Source organism: Aethalodelphis obliquidens, unplaced genomic scaffold, assembly GCF_003676395.1.
Source record: "Aethalodelphis obliquidens isolate GAN/ISIS:26980383/991018 unplaced genomic scaffold, ASM367639v1 scaffold7, whole genome shotgun sequence".
NCBI lineage: Eukaryota > Metazoa > Chordata > Mammalia > Artiodactyla > Delphinidae > Aethalodelphis > Aethalodelphis obliquidens.
Genome location: NW_020837951.1, coordinates 46,540,402 through 46,560,146, shown reverse-complemented (window position 1 = coordinate 46,560,146; position 19,745 = coordinate 46,540,402). Strand labels below are relative to the sequence as shown.

The window sequence follows — 19,745 nt, the reverse complement described above, 5'->3', positions numbered from 1 at the left end:
TGAAATTAAAAAGATAAAATTAAACTTCTGCAGATAAAAACTGCAGTGTCTGAGATGAAGCATATGGTACATGGGATTAACATCAGATTAGATATTGCAAAAGAAAAGATTAGTGAACTTGAAAATATGGATGACAATAGTAGCACAAAGTCTGGAAGGGAAGAAATAGAAACATACCGGTGTAAGGTTTTACACTATACATGAAACGGTATATCACTTGAAGATAGACTATTATTAAGTACCACTTTACCCTAAATCAGCCACTCAATATAGCATCAGAAAGAGTATAGATAGTAAGCCATAAGAGACAGTAAACTAGAATCACTGGGAAAGTCAGTTCATCCAAAAGAAGGCTGAAAAGAGGAAAGCAAAAACAAAGAGATCGGACAAACAAAAATTAAATAGTGAGAGGATAGATTTAAGCCCAATTATGTAGATGTGCACATTAAATGTAAATGGTCTAAATACCCAAATTAACAGTTAGAAACTGTCAGATTAGATTCAAAAATCAAGATTCAACTATATGTTGTCTATGAGAAACCCACTTTCAGTATAAAGATACAAATAGGCTAACAGTAAAAAGGATGGAAACAAAAAGTCATATGAAACTAATCAAAAGAAAGCTGGAGTGACCATGTTAATACTGGTTGAGTTCTATTTCAGATCAAAGAATATTACCAGGAATAAAGAATGCCATTTCATACAGATAGGGGTAAATTTATCAAGAGGAAATAACAAATTTAAACATTTATATACCTAATAACAGAACTTCAAAATACATAAAGCAAATACTGATAGAACTGCAAGGAAAAATAGGCAAATTGATTATTATAGTCAGATTTCAGCACCCTTTTTTGTAATAATTGATAGAACAAGCAAAAAAATTAATAAGCATATAGAAGACCTCCACAACACTATCAACCATGTTGAACTAATTGAAATTTATATAACTCCACCTAAGAAAAACAGAATACACACTCTTTTCAAAAGCATATAGAACATCTAGCAAGATAGGCCATATTCTAGGTCATAAAATAAATCTCAATATGTTTGAAAAGATTCAGATTATACAGAGTATATTCTCTGACTATGGTGAAATTAAATTAGAACTCAATAGCAAAAGATATCTGGAAAATCCCCCCAAATTTGGAAAGTAAATATCACACTTCTAAATAACCCTTGGGTCAAATAATAAATCAGAAAAATTAGAAAGTGTTTTGAACTGAATTAAAATAAACACATAGCATTTCAAAATTTTTGAGAAGCAGCTAAAACAGTATTTAAAAGAAAATTTGTAGTATTATACACCTAGATTAGAAAAAAGGAAAGGTCTCAAATCAATAATCCTAGTTTCTACTTTAAGAAACCAAAAAGAAAAGGAGTAAATAAAACTCAAAATTAGCAGAAGAAAGTAGGTAATAAGGGCTAAAGCTGAAATCAGTAGAAAACAAAATCAATAGAGAAAATGACACCAAAAACTTGTTCTTTGAGAAGATCAATAAAATTGATAAACCACTGGCCAGACTAATCAGGAATTTATCAAGAGGAAATAATAATTTTAATTAAACAGTTATTCACCTAGTAACAGAAGACAGAAATGAGGGAGGAGACATCACTACAAATTCTATAGATAATGAAGGAATAATAAGGCAATATTATGAACAACTCATGACAATAAATTTGACAACTTAGGTAAATTGTACAAATTACTTGTATGATAGCCTACTAAAGCTCACTCAAGAAGAAATAGATAACCTGAATAGAAATTGAATTTATTGTTTAAAGCTGCCCCACAAGAATATATCAAGGTTCTAATTGCTTCCTTGGAGAATTCTTTCTACTCAAGGAATCAGACAGACATTCTAAGAAAACCACAGACCAATGTATAAAAACAACAATCAGAAACTGAAATTTTACAAATATCATTTACAATCAGAAAAAAATTACAAAGCACTCAGAAACAAATCTGATCAAAGTGGTGTAAGACCCGAACACTGAAAACTACAAAACATTGCTGAAAGGAATTAAAGAGGATCTAAATAAATGGATATACTCATTTGTGGATTGAAGATTCAATATTGTTATCAATTCTCCCCAAACTGATTTGTAGATTCAACACAATTCCAATCAATATCTTAGTTGGCTTTTACAATTTTTTTGCGTAAATTGACAAGCTGATTCTAAAATGTGTATAGAAATGCAAAGAACCTAGAAGAGGCTAAACATCTTTGTAAAAGAAGAAGAAACTTGGAAGACATATTTGCCCTCATGGTTCATTATGAAGCTATAGTAATTAAGACAGTGTATTGGCATAATGGTGGACAATCAAAAGAAGACAGTTTCTAGGTCACGAGAGTTATAGTTCCTAAAAGAAGATGGCAGGCGCATATTAACTTTCCCCATTCCCTCAGGATGCCTCAAAGTAGTGGTTCCCAAAGCATGGTTTGAAAACTAGCAATATTATTAACATCACCTGGAAGCTTTTTAGAAAAGGCAATTATTGGGGCCACCTACTGAATCAATATTTGTGGGAGAGGCCCAGGAATCTGTGTTTTCATAAGCTCTCCAGGTGATTCTGAGGCACAGTAAAGTTTTAGAAAGTACTGCCTAGGCCTCTCCCTGCTACAAATCCTCCAGGATTTGGGAGACAGGAGAAGAGGTTTGGAGACAGTGGCAACTCAGTGTCACAGAGTGAAGAAGAAAACTGATGGCCTTTGACCACGGAATCCATTAAAACATACTCTCAATGCTGCCAGACTGAGCTGATGAATAAAAAATAAGCTAATCTCATTTCTGGCCATTAGGCTATTGAAGATAATTGGGCTACAAGGTGAGCAGTCAACTTTACCAAGCACAGGCAGTTGGCACAATTTGTTGCTTGGAACTAACTTACTATAAGTAGATGGTTGAGAATAATGCAGAGGCCATGAAGAGAAATCCACGATTCTGAAATTTTCCTTAAGTCTTTTAAAATTCTCTTTCTCTCTGTCTCTCTCTCTCCCTCTCTTCCACACACACTAAAACACATACACACACATGCATTCACAGTGACATCTCATGACACATGAGACAGGATGTGGAACTGAACAGTTCTGACGAATGTCTGAGTGATAAGATCACCTTCAAGAGACAAGAGCTGAAAGTCTATTCTGGCTCAGTAAGACCTAGGAACTAGTCTCTTGGGGAATACTTGATTACGTTACGTAGGCCAAATAGTTTCTGACGTTAGCATTAGAGCTTTAGTCCTACCTTCAACTGCCTGAAGAATGTACTATATTGGATTAGGAAACTGAGCCTCATGTAGTCTGGTCCTGCTTTCTGGATTTAGGATGTGGCTTGTCTCAATACCAAAGTAAGTCCATCTCACGGAAAGAAAAGGAAGGGATAATGGGGAGTTAAAATTGTAATGAGCACCTGAATTTATTTGTTGCTCTTTTAAAGGGGTCTCCTTTTTTTTTTTTTTTTTTTTTTTGCAGTATGCGGTCCTCTCACCGCTGCAGGCTCCCCTGTCGCGGAGCACAGGCTCCGGACACGCAGGCCCAGCGGCCATGGCCCACGGGCTCAGCCGCTCCGCGGCATGTGGGACCTTCCCGGACCGGGGCACAAACCCGCATCCCCTGCACCGGCAGGCGGACTCCCAACCACTGCGCCACCAGGGAAGCCCTAGAGGGGTCTCCTCTTAATCAGCACCAGCTTTCTTTCCTACCTCCCACCTGGCTGACATAGAATTAGGTATAGGTCTTAACGTTTAACTATTGCCCTTCCCTGTGGGACATAATGGTTACAATTGTACTCCCGACCTTCTGGCAGTTAATCAAGATAAAGTTGATTACCTTTAACTGAAAACAAAAAATCACTTATAATCAGAATACTGATATATTAGCAGGGACAAGATCCCAACTTTTAGTGGACTTGGCAGACTGTCAGGTACTGTCTTAAGTACTCCCCACCCTACACCTCTATTTTTCTATTGACAGAGAGTCATAATAATTTGTCCTGTGGATGCCAGTTGCTTTTTGTTCAACTTAAACCTGTGCTACAAGTGCTTCTTCAATCGCTGCAATCAAAAGTTTCCTAGTGAAGTTGCCCATTGGCTTAGGAAGCACGACTTTCAACGCTGGTTGGCATCATAAACAGGCATGGTGAGAGGTAGCTAAGAGTATCAAGAAACGGAGAGTTTAGGGTAATATTTTATTTCTTGTCTTTATCTTTTGATGATTAGTCTTTAACATAATCTCAGACTGAATACTGTGGCAATTTTCTTACTTGCAGAGGGCAAAATATTAAGGTAACAGTCAAAGTAGATGTGTCTTTCTGTCTTACTAGAATTTTAGGTGAAAGATGTCAAAATTTTGTGTTTAAGTATGTGTTATAAAACATTTGAACAATCCTTGTCGATTATTATAACCTTTGCTATGTGCCAGGCACTATATTATGTACAATGCATGCATTTGTTACTACATTTAGTTCTCCTTGTATAATGGTTATTATTCCTTCCTTTCTCTAAGGCATAGAGGATTTAAATAAATTATCCAAAGTTATGGCATAAAATTGTGGCAGAGCCAAAACTCAAATATGATTTTGTCTGAGTTAAAAACTCAGGTTTTCTGCTAGAGCCAGCTGCCAACTTGAAAATTCTGAGTTGTCTTTTCTAGTTCTAGGATATGAATGCAATAGTCTTAGGAACCCAAATGAACAAAAGTCCTTTTTTAGGACTAGGCCATATTTTTTCAGGACTAGGCCAGTCATGGAAATAAACTTTGTTCTTTTTTGGGGGCCACACTGCACAGCTTGTGAGATCTTAGTTCTCCAACCAGGGATTGAACCCGGGTCCACAGCGGTGAAAGTCCAAGTCTTAACCACTGGACCACCAGGGAATTCCCTAAACTTTGTTCTCTATGACCATGATCTTGAAGGAATTGGAATTAATCCAAATGGAATCAAGTAGTGAAACACGTTTATTTATATTGATTAGTCTCTTGCCTATTTCCAGAAATATTTGAAGAAATGTGACAAAAAGCGAATATCCCGAAATTCCCTGATGAGCATAATCTCATTCTCTTATGAACTCTAATAGATCTTTTGCTTGTATTTCTCTGGTGGAACTTGCCGTTATATCTTGTGTTATTGTTTCTAGTATTTGTCTACTTCCATCAAGTTGATCCTGAAGGCAGATACTCTTTGTATTAGGATTCTTCCGAGAAACAAACCAATAGGTTCACTCTCTCTCACACACACATTTAATTTCACGAGATTCACTTGTAAAAAGCATTACTCCAATTAACAAACCATCTAGTGTTAATTTGAGATAGAGATGGCTGAAGTGCTTCGTCTTTCAGATGTTAAATCTCCATCCTACCATTCTGGATTACTAACTAGAGTACTCAGATGTTAACCAGCTGCCCATAGGATATAAATTAACACATATACCACATTTTATGTGGGCTATTTCAATAAAATGACAGACTACATACAAACTACTTAAGGGTTTAGTCTTATTGAATATTATAAATTGAGCCTGTGAGGAAAAAATTGGCATGGGTGGATAGGTGGTCACAATGCTTATAAACTCCTGAGGGCATCTAGTATTCAGAATTCCTTTTCATTAACTGAAAACAATGTTAGCTAATATATCTAGTCCGTAGCAAATCCTATAAAGTGTAGTTGTTCCTAAGCAGCTAAAGAACAGAAAAAAGAATGATTCATTCTAGTCAATAATTTGCTTTTTCTTTTTTTTAAGAAAAAATAAACTAAATTATTTCATCCTTACTCCTGTTAATATTTTGTCAGAGAGACGAGTTCTAAATTTCAGAAAACAAATCCAAGTTCTAAGCTGCTCTCATTTTCTTTTTTCTGCCTCTGTCTTCTGTTGCAGCACTTCTCTCACCAATCAGCCTTCATCCTGACTCTGCCCCTACTGCCTTTTGTTCTTTAGAAGACACTCATTAACATTTGCTAATGTATGCTAATGAGAAGTAATTAGCATCTTCTCTGTGAACAAAAGCTTGTGCTAAGAAGGATGTGTAAAGACTGTACAGAGTTCGGCCAGCCTTGCTTCAAGCTTCTTTATGCTCTGAGGACAATCGTCTACTTTCAGTTGTTTCACAGTTCTTGTGTTTTTTGTTTGTTTTGCTTTGTTTGTTTACCCGTGAATCCTGACAACCCTTCTTCTTCATGATTGGGAATATTACAGAAATGCTGCGGGGACAGAAAGATTCCTTTTGGTTCTAAGCAATCCAAGGATATAAGTATAGCCACCAAGGGTTTATAGCACACTATTTTCATCTGGTTAGTAGCCACAGAAACTCACACAAGAGAACGTATTTTCATTTCAGCACACTTATTTACAGTGGTTGCCCTTTATGGCGGTAATTGCAATGTGAAAGCACACACTCTGAATATATATTATGACAACAGGGTTAAATAAGAAATGTCCTTTGCCCCAAAATAATCTGAATGCAAAGAAAGACTCACCACTTACTTTTCTGTAACCACAGAGAGCTCTAAATGCCTTTGTAAATAGCTATTTATTTACTGAATATGTGTAGTTTAAAAAAAGTCAACCCTCCAAACCACATAGAATAAGAGTTGTTTTTGTTCTTTCTGTAGACCAGTGGTGTCAAGAAATATCTAATTGCAGTTTCTCACAAATACTCCTGTAATATAATTTACCATTTGAAGAACTATGCTTCATCATTTCATATTTGCTCTTGTGGCTCAGGGGTGGTAGAATTTGGAAACATACCAGCTACCCATTTCATTCAGCCTGTTTAACTTTAATTTCATGTAACATAAAAACAGAAGGAAAAATTGCCAAACTATTCGGGGTGCATCCCCTTCCCCTCTTCTTATGTGTATAAAAAAAAATTATTTTCATTGTGAAAGGATAGAAGGGGAATCTTTATTTTGAGTGAATTTTCTATTTTTCTTTTTGTTAGTCTCTCTGGAACCTCGTAGGAAAACGTGTTTCTCCACAGACTTCATTCTCTTCCTGTATTCCTCAATGCAACTACAATATGTTATATTGTGTTTTTAATAAAGCAGGCATCAGCAGCTATTTATTCTCTGCTTCTTAAGGACTAAAGAGCCTCAAAAATAAATATTATCTAAAAGGAAAAACATTAGAGAATGACAGCTACTATTTTTTTTTTTTTTTTTTTTGCCTGCCCCGTCTCCTTCTTTGATGAGTCTTACCAAAAACCAAAATTATTATTGTTTTTTGTAATTTTATAACCACAGTGATTTAAAATAACTATTTAGTATCTCCAAGATACCATAATGTTTGAAAATATGACCAGCCTTTTGGCATTTATTATACAAGTTTCCATCAGAGTGTTCTTGAACATATGTGCCCCATGGTTTTTTTCAATGGTCTTAAGGAAGACCTTACGGTTTTAAGGTTTTTAATGGTATTAAGGAAAGGTACTGGCACCTGCAGAAAGAGTATCAGCCTAGGTCTGTCACATTAAACCTTTCCCCCAGATACCTTGTTTATATTTAAGTGTAATGATCTCATTCTGTTATTTCCACTCCTGAGGATTTTTTAAATGTCTTATAGTTTACAGGTTCATTAAGGTATTTGATTGACATAAGAGCTAAATAATTATTCTTTTTACTCATTGGCTTCCAAAATATCATGCTCGATTCCATCATTTGAAGGACTTGGGATTGTTATAAACAAATGTCATGAATATCTTCTTATCTGACCTAAAAGTAGCAAAAATAAAAGGAGCTGCTGATTTAAACTGAGTCAGATTTTATGTCCTGGGTAGATATTTGAGAGGAAGAAGAATCACATTCCATCATTTTTGTTCACTTTCACAGAGAGTGGCTTCTGTTCCTTACTTAACACCCACCAATAATAGTTTTTTCATAAATGAATGGAAGCCGAGTGCTGTGCCATTCTCTACAGGGGAAATGATACTTCAGTATGGTTTGGTGACTCCATCTCTTCAAATTAAACTACTGAACTTCAACTGTTCGTACCTAAGCTATTCTCCCTAGAGCCTACTATCTCCTTTCCTTGAAACTCCACCCGCTGCTGCCCAGGCCGAAAACTTTGGAATTGTCCTTGATTCTTCTCTTCCTCTCATATTCCACATTATACCACATACTGATGACATGGGTTCTTCAGCTAAGATTTGGAAATGTGCTTGTTATGGCATAGATTAATATCTGTCTCAGGGCAGTTTATTCTGAGATGAAAGCTACCTCATTTATTTTTTATTTATTTTTTCTTAGGTAATACAATTCAAATTTAATTAATGAGCGTTTTCTACCATTTCGCAAGAGAACATGAAAATATGTGTATATGCACAGTTTTGATAATGGCAGTGCCTTTTTTAAAATATCAAAGTTAACTTACTTCCCCTTATTGTATATAAATTTTCACATCATTTTTCCATTTTTTAAAAGGTTATACTCCATTTATAGTTATTATAAAATATTGGCTATATTCCCTGGAAATGTATCCCATTTTATATGCGAGGAGCTGATGTTGACATTTCCTCACACACAAAGGAACCCTAAAAAGAAACACACTAGTACATTGCTAATAAACATAATTAGTACATTGCTGGTATAACCCAAGTAAACTTGAGTTTAGGTATGAGTTATAACGTTATTCTTTTGCATCAAATAGCAAGACTCCTTAAGGACGGTTATTTCCTTCTACAGTTTACAAACTCCTACTCCAGAGCACTTTGCTCTGTATACCCTTGTAAATGCACAATAAATGCTGATTGAATAAATGAATTTTCAGTTTCCAAAGTAATGACCTGGTGCTACAATAATCCCTTCAAAAACTAGAGGAACAGGCAATATCATTAAACTCTTCCTGCCACTGGGCCACTGATACTGAAGAAGCATAAAATACTTTCAGTACTATAGATTGAAAAAGAAAGCCTGGAACAACATCCACTTTTCTGAACGATTCCAATGTCTCTGAAATGTGACATTTTGCTGTTGTTTCCTTTTACTGTTTTTAATTACTGTGTCTATTTGCATGAAATGAGGATCTGGGTTGCCTAGGAGTTCATCTGCTCCTATTGCATATTCCTCTCTTAAATAAGCGTACTTCAATGCAGTTTTGCTTGCTGCCTTCAACATTTAGACAGGAAACCACTCCCCCCCTTCACTGTCCTCCCATCACTCCCCAGGAGAGAGGTTATTTTTAAAGTATATAATCAATAGGCTTTGGGAAGCGTCCAGAACATGAGGGTGGTCATATGATTGGGAGCAAGCTACTAAGGACTGCTGAGAGAAGGGATGGCAATAGGCCGTGCCGAAAATTGTCTGAGAAGAGAAAGCCAGTCTGTAACTCCCATTTAAGTGTTCTGAGTTATTCTTTTGCACAGGCTTTTGTCTGGGAGGGGCTTCTTAGATTGGTTCTTCAGCAACGCTTTGAGTTGCAGGAGATGCAGATCAGCATTGACAGTTGCTTTTCAGACCAAATAGTGTTCCATTAAAATTCAGCTTGATCTGAGGCTCTTGATGGAGTCTTCAATCTCCTGGTCAGGGTGCTGCTGTTTAGTTCTTGATGCCGATGATGCCTTTGCTGAGGGTTTGAGTCAATAATAAACCAATTATGATCACAGTAACTATAAAAACAACTGTTCCATGGCCCCTGACTCAGCTTCCAGACAAAAGGAATGCTGTTGAATAAAGAAGGCTTCTACTGAAAATGTGCAGATGGTCATGCACAGATGAGTATCACTGTTGGAAAGTCACCTGAAGAGGAGTGAAGGAGCTATTTCTGCAATACTCTCCATTACATCACTCAGAAACCGTAGCTCTTTTTTCTTCTTTACTTGCAACCACAGGGCTATCTCCCCTTATGGATTTTTAGGTTTTATTTAATGTCCCGTACCTGAAAAGATGACCTATGACTCCAGCCCTGCTTTTTCTCTCCCCTGCTTGTCAGAGGAAATTGATTTCTTGTTCATCTCCTTGGCTTGGGACATTTCATTCTACTACTTTTGTTTAATATATGATCCTTCCTAAAGATTTGCTTGTATTTCTAGTTGTTTAGTATTTTCTTCCATTTCATTATTTAACTTTATTTAATCATGTCTAGTGAGTTGATTATTACAAATCATTATAGCATTTTATGTGAATTTTTGCTTTGGCTATGCATGGTGCAAAAGAGGCTATGTGTCAGACTTTGCTGTTTGTCCTCAGCTGTTTCTATATTATGCACGCTGATCAGACCTTGCTCATTAAGATGCCTTCCTGAGTAAATTCTTCTTTGGCTGAAGAAACTTGGTGGCAGCATTAATTGCAAATAAAGACCATGGCCTATTGTTGAATGTAAAATATCTCTGAGAAGTGTCTGCCTTCACTATGCGAACTCTCAGTAGTGACATAAAGACCTTTGTCCTGTGCAGATCCAGTTACAACCGGTGACAGAAGGCATATGTCCACTCTGAACAAAACAACACTTATTTTCATATTCTATGGCTGATGTTGAGTGATAACATTTTTGCATATCCTAAAAATTTTTACGCAGATGCTGTTTAAAGGCAAAAAGTGCTTTTACAATAATCTTCTTTGTGAATGGAATTTAAACTCTGAATGTGCTGCCTTTTCAATAGGCCTGTCAAGTTCTGCATAATAACCTTTGACAGTGCTGAGCAGAAACAAAACCAGAGGTTGTTTCCTCTGTTCACAGCAACATCGTTTGTTATCTTTGCTTTTTGGACTTATGCCCATCCACCTTAAATAAAAATATGTAAATTAATATTTTAAATGAGTTACTAGACTCATGGTTTAAAGAAATAGTCTACTGTAAGTTTTACCACGGCAATTTGCAGATCTTTGTCTCTGGCTGACTCAACCTGTGATGAATGGACAGTAGTTGACAAGGGGAAAAAATCTGCCAATTAATATATTTTCCTATATTACTGTACCAGTAAAATTTTATAAAACCTTTATATGCCTTTATAAAAATGGAGCAAATCTAAAAACAAGATGCTGAGGTTGAGGTGAGGAGTAGACAGAAGAAGTGTTCTTTGTCTTGGAAAGAACTGTAGAATCACCTGTCTCCACATCGTCAAGGTAAATCATATATGGGAAGATTTAAGCTGTCTGCATATAATACCTATAGAAATAATTGAAATAGGAAATATCAGGTTTTAAGCATTTTTGAAAGATTCTTTGACACTGGGTACCTGGTCATAATGAAATATTGTCTATTTTAATAACTTTATTTATAATAACCAAGTGATTTGTGCATGTGTCTATAGCTTTGCCAACAATTCCTTTTACCATAGAATGAAATGACCCAACACACCCTAAGTCTGCTTATTGCAGTACAGAATTTATTTTGGTTGAAGTTATTTTGAATTGAGTTGACAGGTTTATGATTGGTATGTTTTGCAAATCGTTGAAGACGATGAAGCAGAGAAGTCCTTGCACAGCACTGTATAAGATATTGTAGCTGTATATCTTTAATAAACAATGCTTATTTTGACAAGTTTATTGAAAAAATTTATTAACTGCACAAAAAACTTTACAATGAAAATAATAACAGTAAAAACCAGTTATTAACAATTGTACCATCATTTAAAGAATTGATGGTATTTAAAAAATACCATTTAAAAAATATTTAAAGAATATTTTTTCTTTCTTCAACAGTGCAAATCCAAGTGGAGGAAAAAGAAGATGATACTGAGGAAAGTTCAAGTAAGTGGGGACGGACATATCCCCACTTGGGATATGTTTCCTGTGGAATAGTGGTGAATTCAGGGGATTCATCCTCTTATCTTGTGGGAATATGCTACCATATGCAAGTAGAGGAGCATGTGTGGATGACTTTCGATGGTCTCACAAAAGAGATCAAGACCATCAAACAGAATCTCTACTCGAGATTCCATTCAATTGGCACACACACATTCCACCCAATTTATAATTTACTCATGAGTAAGTAGATGGTAGTTCAGAAAAAATTTGCTCTTTTATTTCTTTACTATTTTCCCCCATGAAAATCTTTGTCCTAAAAGCTTTTCTCTAAGGCTGAATCTATTACAACATAACAGATTGGCCTTTTTGACTGAGCTGATCAGGTGGTTCAATAAAAATGAAAAAACCTGTTCTTTTGTACTGAATTCATGGGTATTTTGTTGGAATTGCTCCGTTGTTTTTACTTTGAGTAGGTTCAGCTCAAGAGCTGTGACCCCTTTCCAGGCATGCAGACCCCTCATGGACTGGAACAGAGAAAGATCATTATATGAGCAAAAGTTTTGAGTTTACCAAAACTGAAAGAGCAGCATCTCAAGAAGAGTTCAATCAGAGAATACATCAACACTGTCAATTAAAAACCTGAGCCCAACATGACAGCCAGTGAATGTTCATGATGACAGTTGGTTTCATTAATTTGGTACATTTTACATGAAAACAGCCCAGAGTCTCACATAGATCCTAGATGCTATGACTTGACTGCTGTTGGGGAGGAAAAGTAATTTTTGCTCTACCCTCCTGAGTTCTTAGCTATAATATAAGACAGTTTAACAAGAAAAAAACCAAAACAAACCAGAAGTTTATTAACACATACACCTCATGTATACATGGGAGATATCCAGGAAAATGAGTAACTGTGAGGTGGCTTAAAATTTAGATTTGAACACCATCTAAAGAGGGGAGAGGGAGGGCATGTAGGTCTCTTGAGAGAGAATAAATAAGTTTTAGGAGAATAGATGGGAATTATGATAGTTTATGATAAAGTGTGTCTGCACGTGGTGTTGACCTATAGTCTCCTCTCCTGTGATAATAGTCTATCTTCCTTGGGGATGAAACTCCTGGGGAGGGGATTTATGACAGTTGAGCTCCTTTTGGAGACTCTGTCTTTAAGCAGCTAAGAGAAGTTCAGAGAAAGTCTCTTCCTGCATTTGCTGTTTTTCAAGTGCTACAGCTCAAAATAGTCAATACACCAAAGTGGCATATCTTGGGGTGGTATATTCAGAATGCCTTTTTGACGTGGTATATTTTGCTACCCTTCAAAACTGAATCAAGCCCATTCCAAAAGGTAATGTATGCAAATCCACATTTAGTAGGCAACCGTAAAACATTCCTTTTTTAAGAATTTGAATATTTGGAAACTAGTTAAAGCACTAAATAAAGACCTTTTTGTCCTAAGTGCTAAAATATAAATATAATAATACACTTTTCATCCATGGTCAAACTCTGCAAGCTTAATAGTTTAGCCTTAATATGAAATATACTAAAATGCAGGGTAATAAGTGGCTGCTAGAGTTTTCGAGCTATTTGTGGGTGAAATTGTTTCTCAGTTCCTATGAGGCTGTGTTCTTTCTATAATTAGTGACTAAAATGAATAATAAAGGCTGGGTAAATTTTCAGAATGCCAGAGTGGGGTTCAAATAACATATAACATTTGCCACAGTATTTAACAAATGGAAACTCATTCTTGGTTTTGATGACAAAATATAGTTTTCCAAACCCGGTTAGAAAAGTTACTCTCTGTTAGTCAAACTTTAGTAATAATGGTAATATTTAGATCTTAGATTTGAAATATCAATAAAAAAATTTTGATAAGTAATGTTAAAAAGATAACAAAAAATAACAAAAAGATTTTAAAAGATAAAATAATGACACACACATATGTAAAAATTAAGACATTTGACTAATAAATGAGGAATCTGGTGAGACATTTATAGCAGTTACCAGTTAAAGGAAAATTCAAAGAACAGATATATTTATAGACCAGGAATATTGAAATGATTGTGCAAATAAGGCATGACTGTTTTGGGGATTTTTTCTTTCATTTTCTTTTTCGGTGGTGGAAGGTTGTCTCTGCATTAAGCAGAGTTCACTTGCTTGTCTACAGACAAGAACTATTTTGCATTGCTATCTAGTTATCCGTAACTTACAAAGTTACAAAATAGCTTCCATAGAATCAGAATCAGGTAACACAGAAGGGTATGGTGCAGACAATTCATAGTTTTCCATTAAAGCACAAATTTTTCCCTAAGTAGCTTCTATTTAAGAAGATAGTGATAATTATGAGTAATATTTGTTTTTTGTAATAAACATCAGAAGTTGACTCTAAATATCAGAAGTTAAAAAACAAAAGTGAAAGTGAAGTAGGATGTATGTCATAACGGTGAAGGAAGGAACTGAATTCTCCCTCTACTCTTTACCTGAAAGCTTCCGAAGAAGTTATGGACATATAAGGCATTAATTGTTAGTTGATGAATAAAATAAAACAATGTCATTTCTCTCAGTTTTGTATTAAATTTACAAGTTATTTATATCTATTTCTAATCAAAAAGATAAAATGATCAAGCAAAGGTATTTACTATCAGTTTCATTTAAGAAACAGGAAGAAATATCTAGGCAAAAGAAGAAATATTTGAAGTCAAGAATGAGAATAATTTTACATAAAATAGGTAAGCAACAAGGATTTACTGTGTAACACAGGGAACTGTATTCAATATCTTGTGAAAACCTATAAAGGGAAATAATCTGAAAAATATATATATGTATGTATAATTGAATCACTTGCTGTATACCTGAAACTTACACAGTACTGTAAATCAACTATACTTCAATTTTTTTCAAAAAGTAAAAAAAAGAAAAAGAATGAGAATAATTTGAATTAGGAGGAATGTCAAGGCATACATTAATTTCTTCAAAATTATTCTGGTTTGTAGCATTTCCTTGTCATTCTTATTCTTTGTTCTGAGATAGAAGTAGTATTAGCACATAGTGGTTAAACATTCAACCCTTATGTGTTGAATTGGTAACCTATAAACTTGGTCTGAGAGATCTTGGTGTGATATTAAACTCCAACTCATCTAGTTACCCAAGTAAATGAAGGCTGGAATTCTAAGCATTATTAGAATTTGGGGATCGACACTGACATATGAGTAGATAAACCACAAGAAATGAGAATTTAGATAAATGTATTTATTTATTTTAAATTTATTTATTTATTTATTGGCTGTGTTGGGTCTATGTTGCGGGCTTTCTCTAGTTGTGGCGAGCAGGGGCTACTCTTCGTTGAGGTGCACACGCTTCTCGTTGCGGTGGCTTCTCTTTGTTGCAGAGCATGGGCTCTAGGCACGTGGGCTTCAGTAGTTATGGCACACGGGCTCAGAAGTTGTGGTTCGCGGGCTCTAGAGCACAGGCTCTGTAGTTGTGGTGCAAGGGCTTAGTTGCTCTGCAGTATGTGGGATCTTCCCGGACCAGGGCTCGAACCTGTGTCCCCTGCATTGACAGGCAGACTCTCAACCACTGCGCCACCAGGGGAGTCCCTAGATAAATGTAATTAAGTGGCAGGCTATGAAATATATATGGCATGGTGCGTCTTATCTTGATATGACAAATTGCTGGATTATGGTCTCAGATGTGTGACAATGATAATTAAAAAGTAAGAATACATTTGGTAGTGGGAGAGCACTTTTCTGATACTGCTCACTGAAGCATTAACTGCTGTGTTTAGGTGAAGAGGAAGAGGAGGAGGAAGACAAACTACCTCGAAGAGAGAGCATGAGACCAAAGAGGAAACGGACCAGAGATGTCATCAATGAAGATGACCCAGAACCTGAACCAGAGGATGAAGAAACGAGGAAGGCCAGAGAAAAAGAGAGAAGGAGGAGGATGAGGAGAGGAGAGTAAGTTAGTTCTTATCTGAAATTGCTTCTCATTCAGAAGTGCCTGATGCTGAAAGACGACCACTCCCTTTAGGCACTCCCTGGCCTTAAAATTGGTAATTAAACCTACTTTCAGAAAAACAGGCTTCATCTGCCATTTTACTCCACTTAGTTAAATGTATTTTGACATTAAAATAGAATTGTAAAATGAATACATATTAAGAATGGACTTATGAGAAATTCCCTTATGAGAGATCTGAATTGTCATAGGTCATTGACATATTTAGTTAATTTAAATATTTTAAAGTTATCCCATTAGTTAAGTGCATCGTTACTGAAGTTAAGTGAAAAACTCCTTAACAATGAACCCAAATCACTTATCTTACAGAGCAGGGGTTGGCCAACCATGGTTAATTCCAACCCAAGGGCTAAGAATGGTTCTTACAGTTTTAATAAAACTGTAATTTAAAAAAAAACAAAGAGGAATATGGGACAGAGCTGTATATAGCTCCCAAAGTCTAAAATATTAACTATCTGTCCCTTTACAAAGGATTGGGATTGTCATTTCCTTTTTAATATAACCCTTTGTCTTTCAGTTCTACCAGGCCAACGTTTTTCTGAGTGCTGTCTTTGTGTAGAATAATATATTAAATGCTGTTTAGGAAAAAATCCAAGAAAATAATTTTCTAGTCTTTGCTTTCTGGAAAATTGCAGATGGCAGGCAGGTAGGAAAAGTGTGCATGTAAAACACATTTACTAATAGAAAACCTAGACCCTTTGGAAAGGATTTAAGAGAATAGCTCCTCTGCCACCCCAGGTGGGGCATGGGAATCACCATGAGGTGATGGGATCTCCTCTGAAACAGTCCTAAGACTTTAAATGGTGAGGAACTTTCCAAGATAGCCTCCCAAGATGACACATTGCAGTACTCAATAACAAGCTATTATTTTCCTCTTCATAAGTAATTGTAATTAAATACAACTATGTGAACATTTTGTCAGGTAGAGAAGCTTAGCATTAATAGACGATGGTTCCTTTTAAAATAAGAGTAGCCCTACCCATTTCTTCATTATATTTTTGTTGATTTAAGTTTTTAAATCTCTCTCTTCCTCTTCTTTCTCTTCTTCCTTTTTCTCCTTCTCCTCCCCAAGTTCCTCCTCTTTCTTCTCTTTGAATACTAAGACATCACCTGCTTTACGTTTTGACTCTGGCATTTTTTATGTCTATCGTCCTTTCAAGTATTTTTATGCTTTGTTCTTTTCAAAAACAGAACACCCTTTTAAGTTCCATGTCTTATTGTGATTGTTATTGCTATTATTATGTAGTAATATTTCCTACTAGCAAAGCTTATGCCTTCTGACAGTGGTATTTCATTGAGAAAACATCACCAATAGACATATGCATGATATAGGTTGTGTTCCACAATTTGCTTTTCCTCTCCACTTGTGCCTCAGAGATGTCCTTTTTAAAAGATGACTTGGGTGGGAATTCCTCTTGTCTCCTGGTCTGTTCAAGGCCCTCACGTCAGTGTTCAACCTCTAGAAATAGGACCATATGAATCAACTGGGTCTTGGCCCCTGTTACTTGGGGCAGTCTTGTCCCAGTGAAAGTGTCTGTCCTTAGCTGATCCTACTCTCATCCTGATTCTGAGAAGCCAGAATCACCCCTGGTTCCCTCCCTCCCCACTTCTCCACAGAGCCAACTAAATCCAAGGTTGTAATGTTAACCGTCTTTGGAGTTGGTTAAAAAACACTGCCTCGTTTGGCATTTTGGAGTATTTCTAATAACATTACAGGCTTTTCTTGACCCAGTTTTAAGTGAGTAAGTAATATGTTCATAGCACTGAGAAATTCAGCACGTTATACCTCCTTTTTCCTAACAACTGTTGTTTTAATAAATCAAACCTAAGATAGAAAGCCATTCTTACTCAGATTAGCCCTAAATTTTAGAAGATAAAGCATGTCAGTGCTATGCCCTTTTAATATGATTAGTGCTTTCTTTGAGTGGTTCCTAGAAAAGCAGTTTCCCTGTAAAACAGTGTTTTAGTTATGCATTATCGTATTTTAATTATGCAAAAATGTAATATTTTAATTACCTGCATATTTGAAGGTAACTTAGCCGGCAACAGCTATACCTGTAGCACAGCATGATCTTCCTGGAGCAATCAACAATTAACAACAAAGACTTTAAAAATATACCAGTCTAAGATCATTTAGTGTAGGAATAAATGTCTTTCCATAACATTCTAATCTTGGAAGACATTGTTATATTTTAGTATATTTGATGGTAATCCAATATACAGAAAAACTCTGTACATAAACATTTATTCAATAAATATTTATCCAGCTCCACTTCTGTGGAAGATAATTTGCTAATTTCTTTGGAAGATATGGATATGATTATGCAATTGCCTGCATTCTCTAGAAATTCATAATATAGTAAGGGAGAGGCCACTTAGACACAAATTATTATGAAATAAGACAGTATAAATGTGCCAGAGAAGTACAAAGTGATTTAGAGTCTTAGAGAAAAGTATTCTCATAGGGATAATCAGAAAAGGGTATTGAAGACATTTCATATCATTTTTGAAGGAATCATAGAATTTGAATATGTTAAACATACAAAGTACTGGGTTTAAGATAGCAGGAAACTACGTAATTAATGTTAGGAATGTAGAGAAATGTAGAGAAATAAGCTTTAGTTACATGGTAAATCCAAACATCAAATAGATCGTTCTTTCATTCTTTGTGAGTATTTTATTATGGTTGTACAGCACCATAGGATTTTATATAATAAATATCAAATAATTAAAATAGAAACAACCTAATGGCAATCAGAGTTGTATCTTAGTGGAGGGTATTTCCATAGTTATCTCGAACCAGGATTACTATTCTAAGCAAAATGTCTGCATCGGTCAAAAAAAAACAAAGTATCTACGACAAGTGTATTTTAGAGGGTTAATTTAAATTTTTGTTTCAGTAATCATGACCTGATTAAAAACTCTGGATTGGGAGGAAAGAAAGGAGATTGCGAAGTCATTTTATAAGATGGGCTGTAAAATTATGGGTATGTCCTCCTATTATTCAGCTGAAACTTTCCAAAACATCTTTTGCCATAGCCCTACTATGTGTGGTCATGAGTTTAGTGAACAACAAAATATGTTTCTGACTAACACTGAGTCAGATTACATTTTTTTTGTCAGTCAGGGTCTAGTTAGGAGAAAGAAACTCCAACAGTTAATTGAAGAGAGAGTATTTAATAAGAGGACTGTTTAGTAGATATAAATAATTGCTAACTAGGTTACTGGAAAGGTGAAAGAGAACACGAAGTATCGTGGTGACAGCAACTATAGGAAGCAAATAGCATACTAGGGGCTGGAGGAACAACGGAAAGAGGTTGGAATTAAAACTTAAAAGCATAGAGGAGAGACCCACGGAGCTGAAACTATTGCAGAGGGGGGCGATGCTCAAGTGGTGCTGGTGTCTACTGGGAGAATGATGAAGCTGGTTCTGCTAGTGTTGGAAAAGTCGGAAACTAGTTTCACCTGCAGCTATGGGAAGGCCCTGCAGCTCTTGGGGTGAAGAAGCATCACTAAAGAGTAAACATCACCACAGGAAGCAAACAGGAAACCAAAGAAAGGAAAGACCTAGTCCCTTCTTAGTGTCTTCTATGGGCAGCCGAAAAATGAGCCAACTGACAAACCAGAAATGTACCCTACAGAGTCACAGCCACAGCATCACAATATTAAGTAGAGAAGGGTAAATTTGAAGTTAAGCAACAACAGCTCATAACTGAAACAATCTATTACCAAAAAAAAAAAAAAGGATCTCTGCAATAGGCCATTACATTCCTCAATTTAAAAATCACATTGTTCATGTTTAGATTTTGTTTTCTTTGAGTTTTGGACCCTTTGATATTTTTGCAATACTAGGAACACAGAAAAGAAAAGATACATCTCATTTGCTCAGTAAGAAACTAAATTCCTTTGAAGGCCTCTTCAAAGGATTCACTTCTGTCAAATATACTTCAAGTTGAATTTTATCAATTGAAGTTTTGAGTTTAATTAACAGATTAAAGTTACCTTTGAGGAATAGATTTTTTTTTTTTTTTTTTTTTTTTTTTTTTTTTTTTTTTTTT

General features: G+C 35.6%; 1 protein-coding gene across 6 annotated transcripts in view; it reads left to right on the top strand.

The window, feature by feature from the left end:
• TMC1 (transmembrane channel like 1) overlaps positions 1-19,745 on the top strand; it is a 385,069-nt gene that overhangs the window by 267,545 nt on the left and 97,779 nt on the right. For all 6 annotated transcript variants that reach the window (XM_027105688.1, XM_027105687.1, XM_027105692.1 and 3 more), the window contains 2 exons: positions 11,635-11,682; positions 15,458-15,629. In XM_027105688.1, the coding sequence (XP_026961489.1) occupies positions 11,635-11,682; positions 15,458-15,629 (220 nt within the window). The remainder of the gene's footprint in view (positions 1-11,634; positions 11,683-15,457; positions 15,630-19,745) is intronic.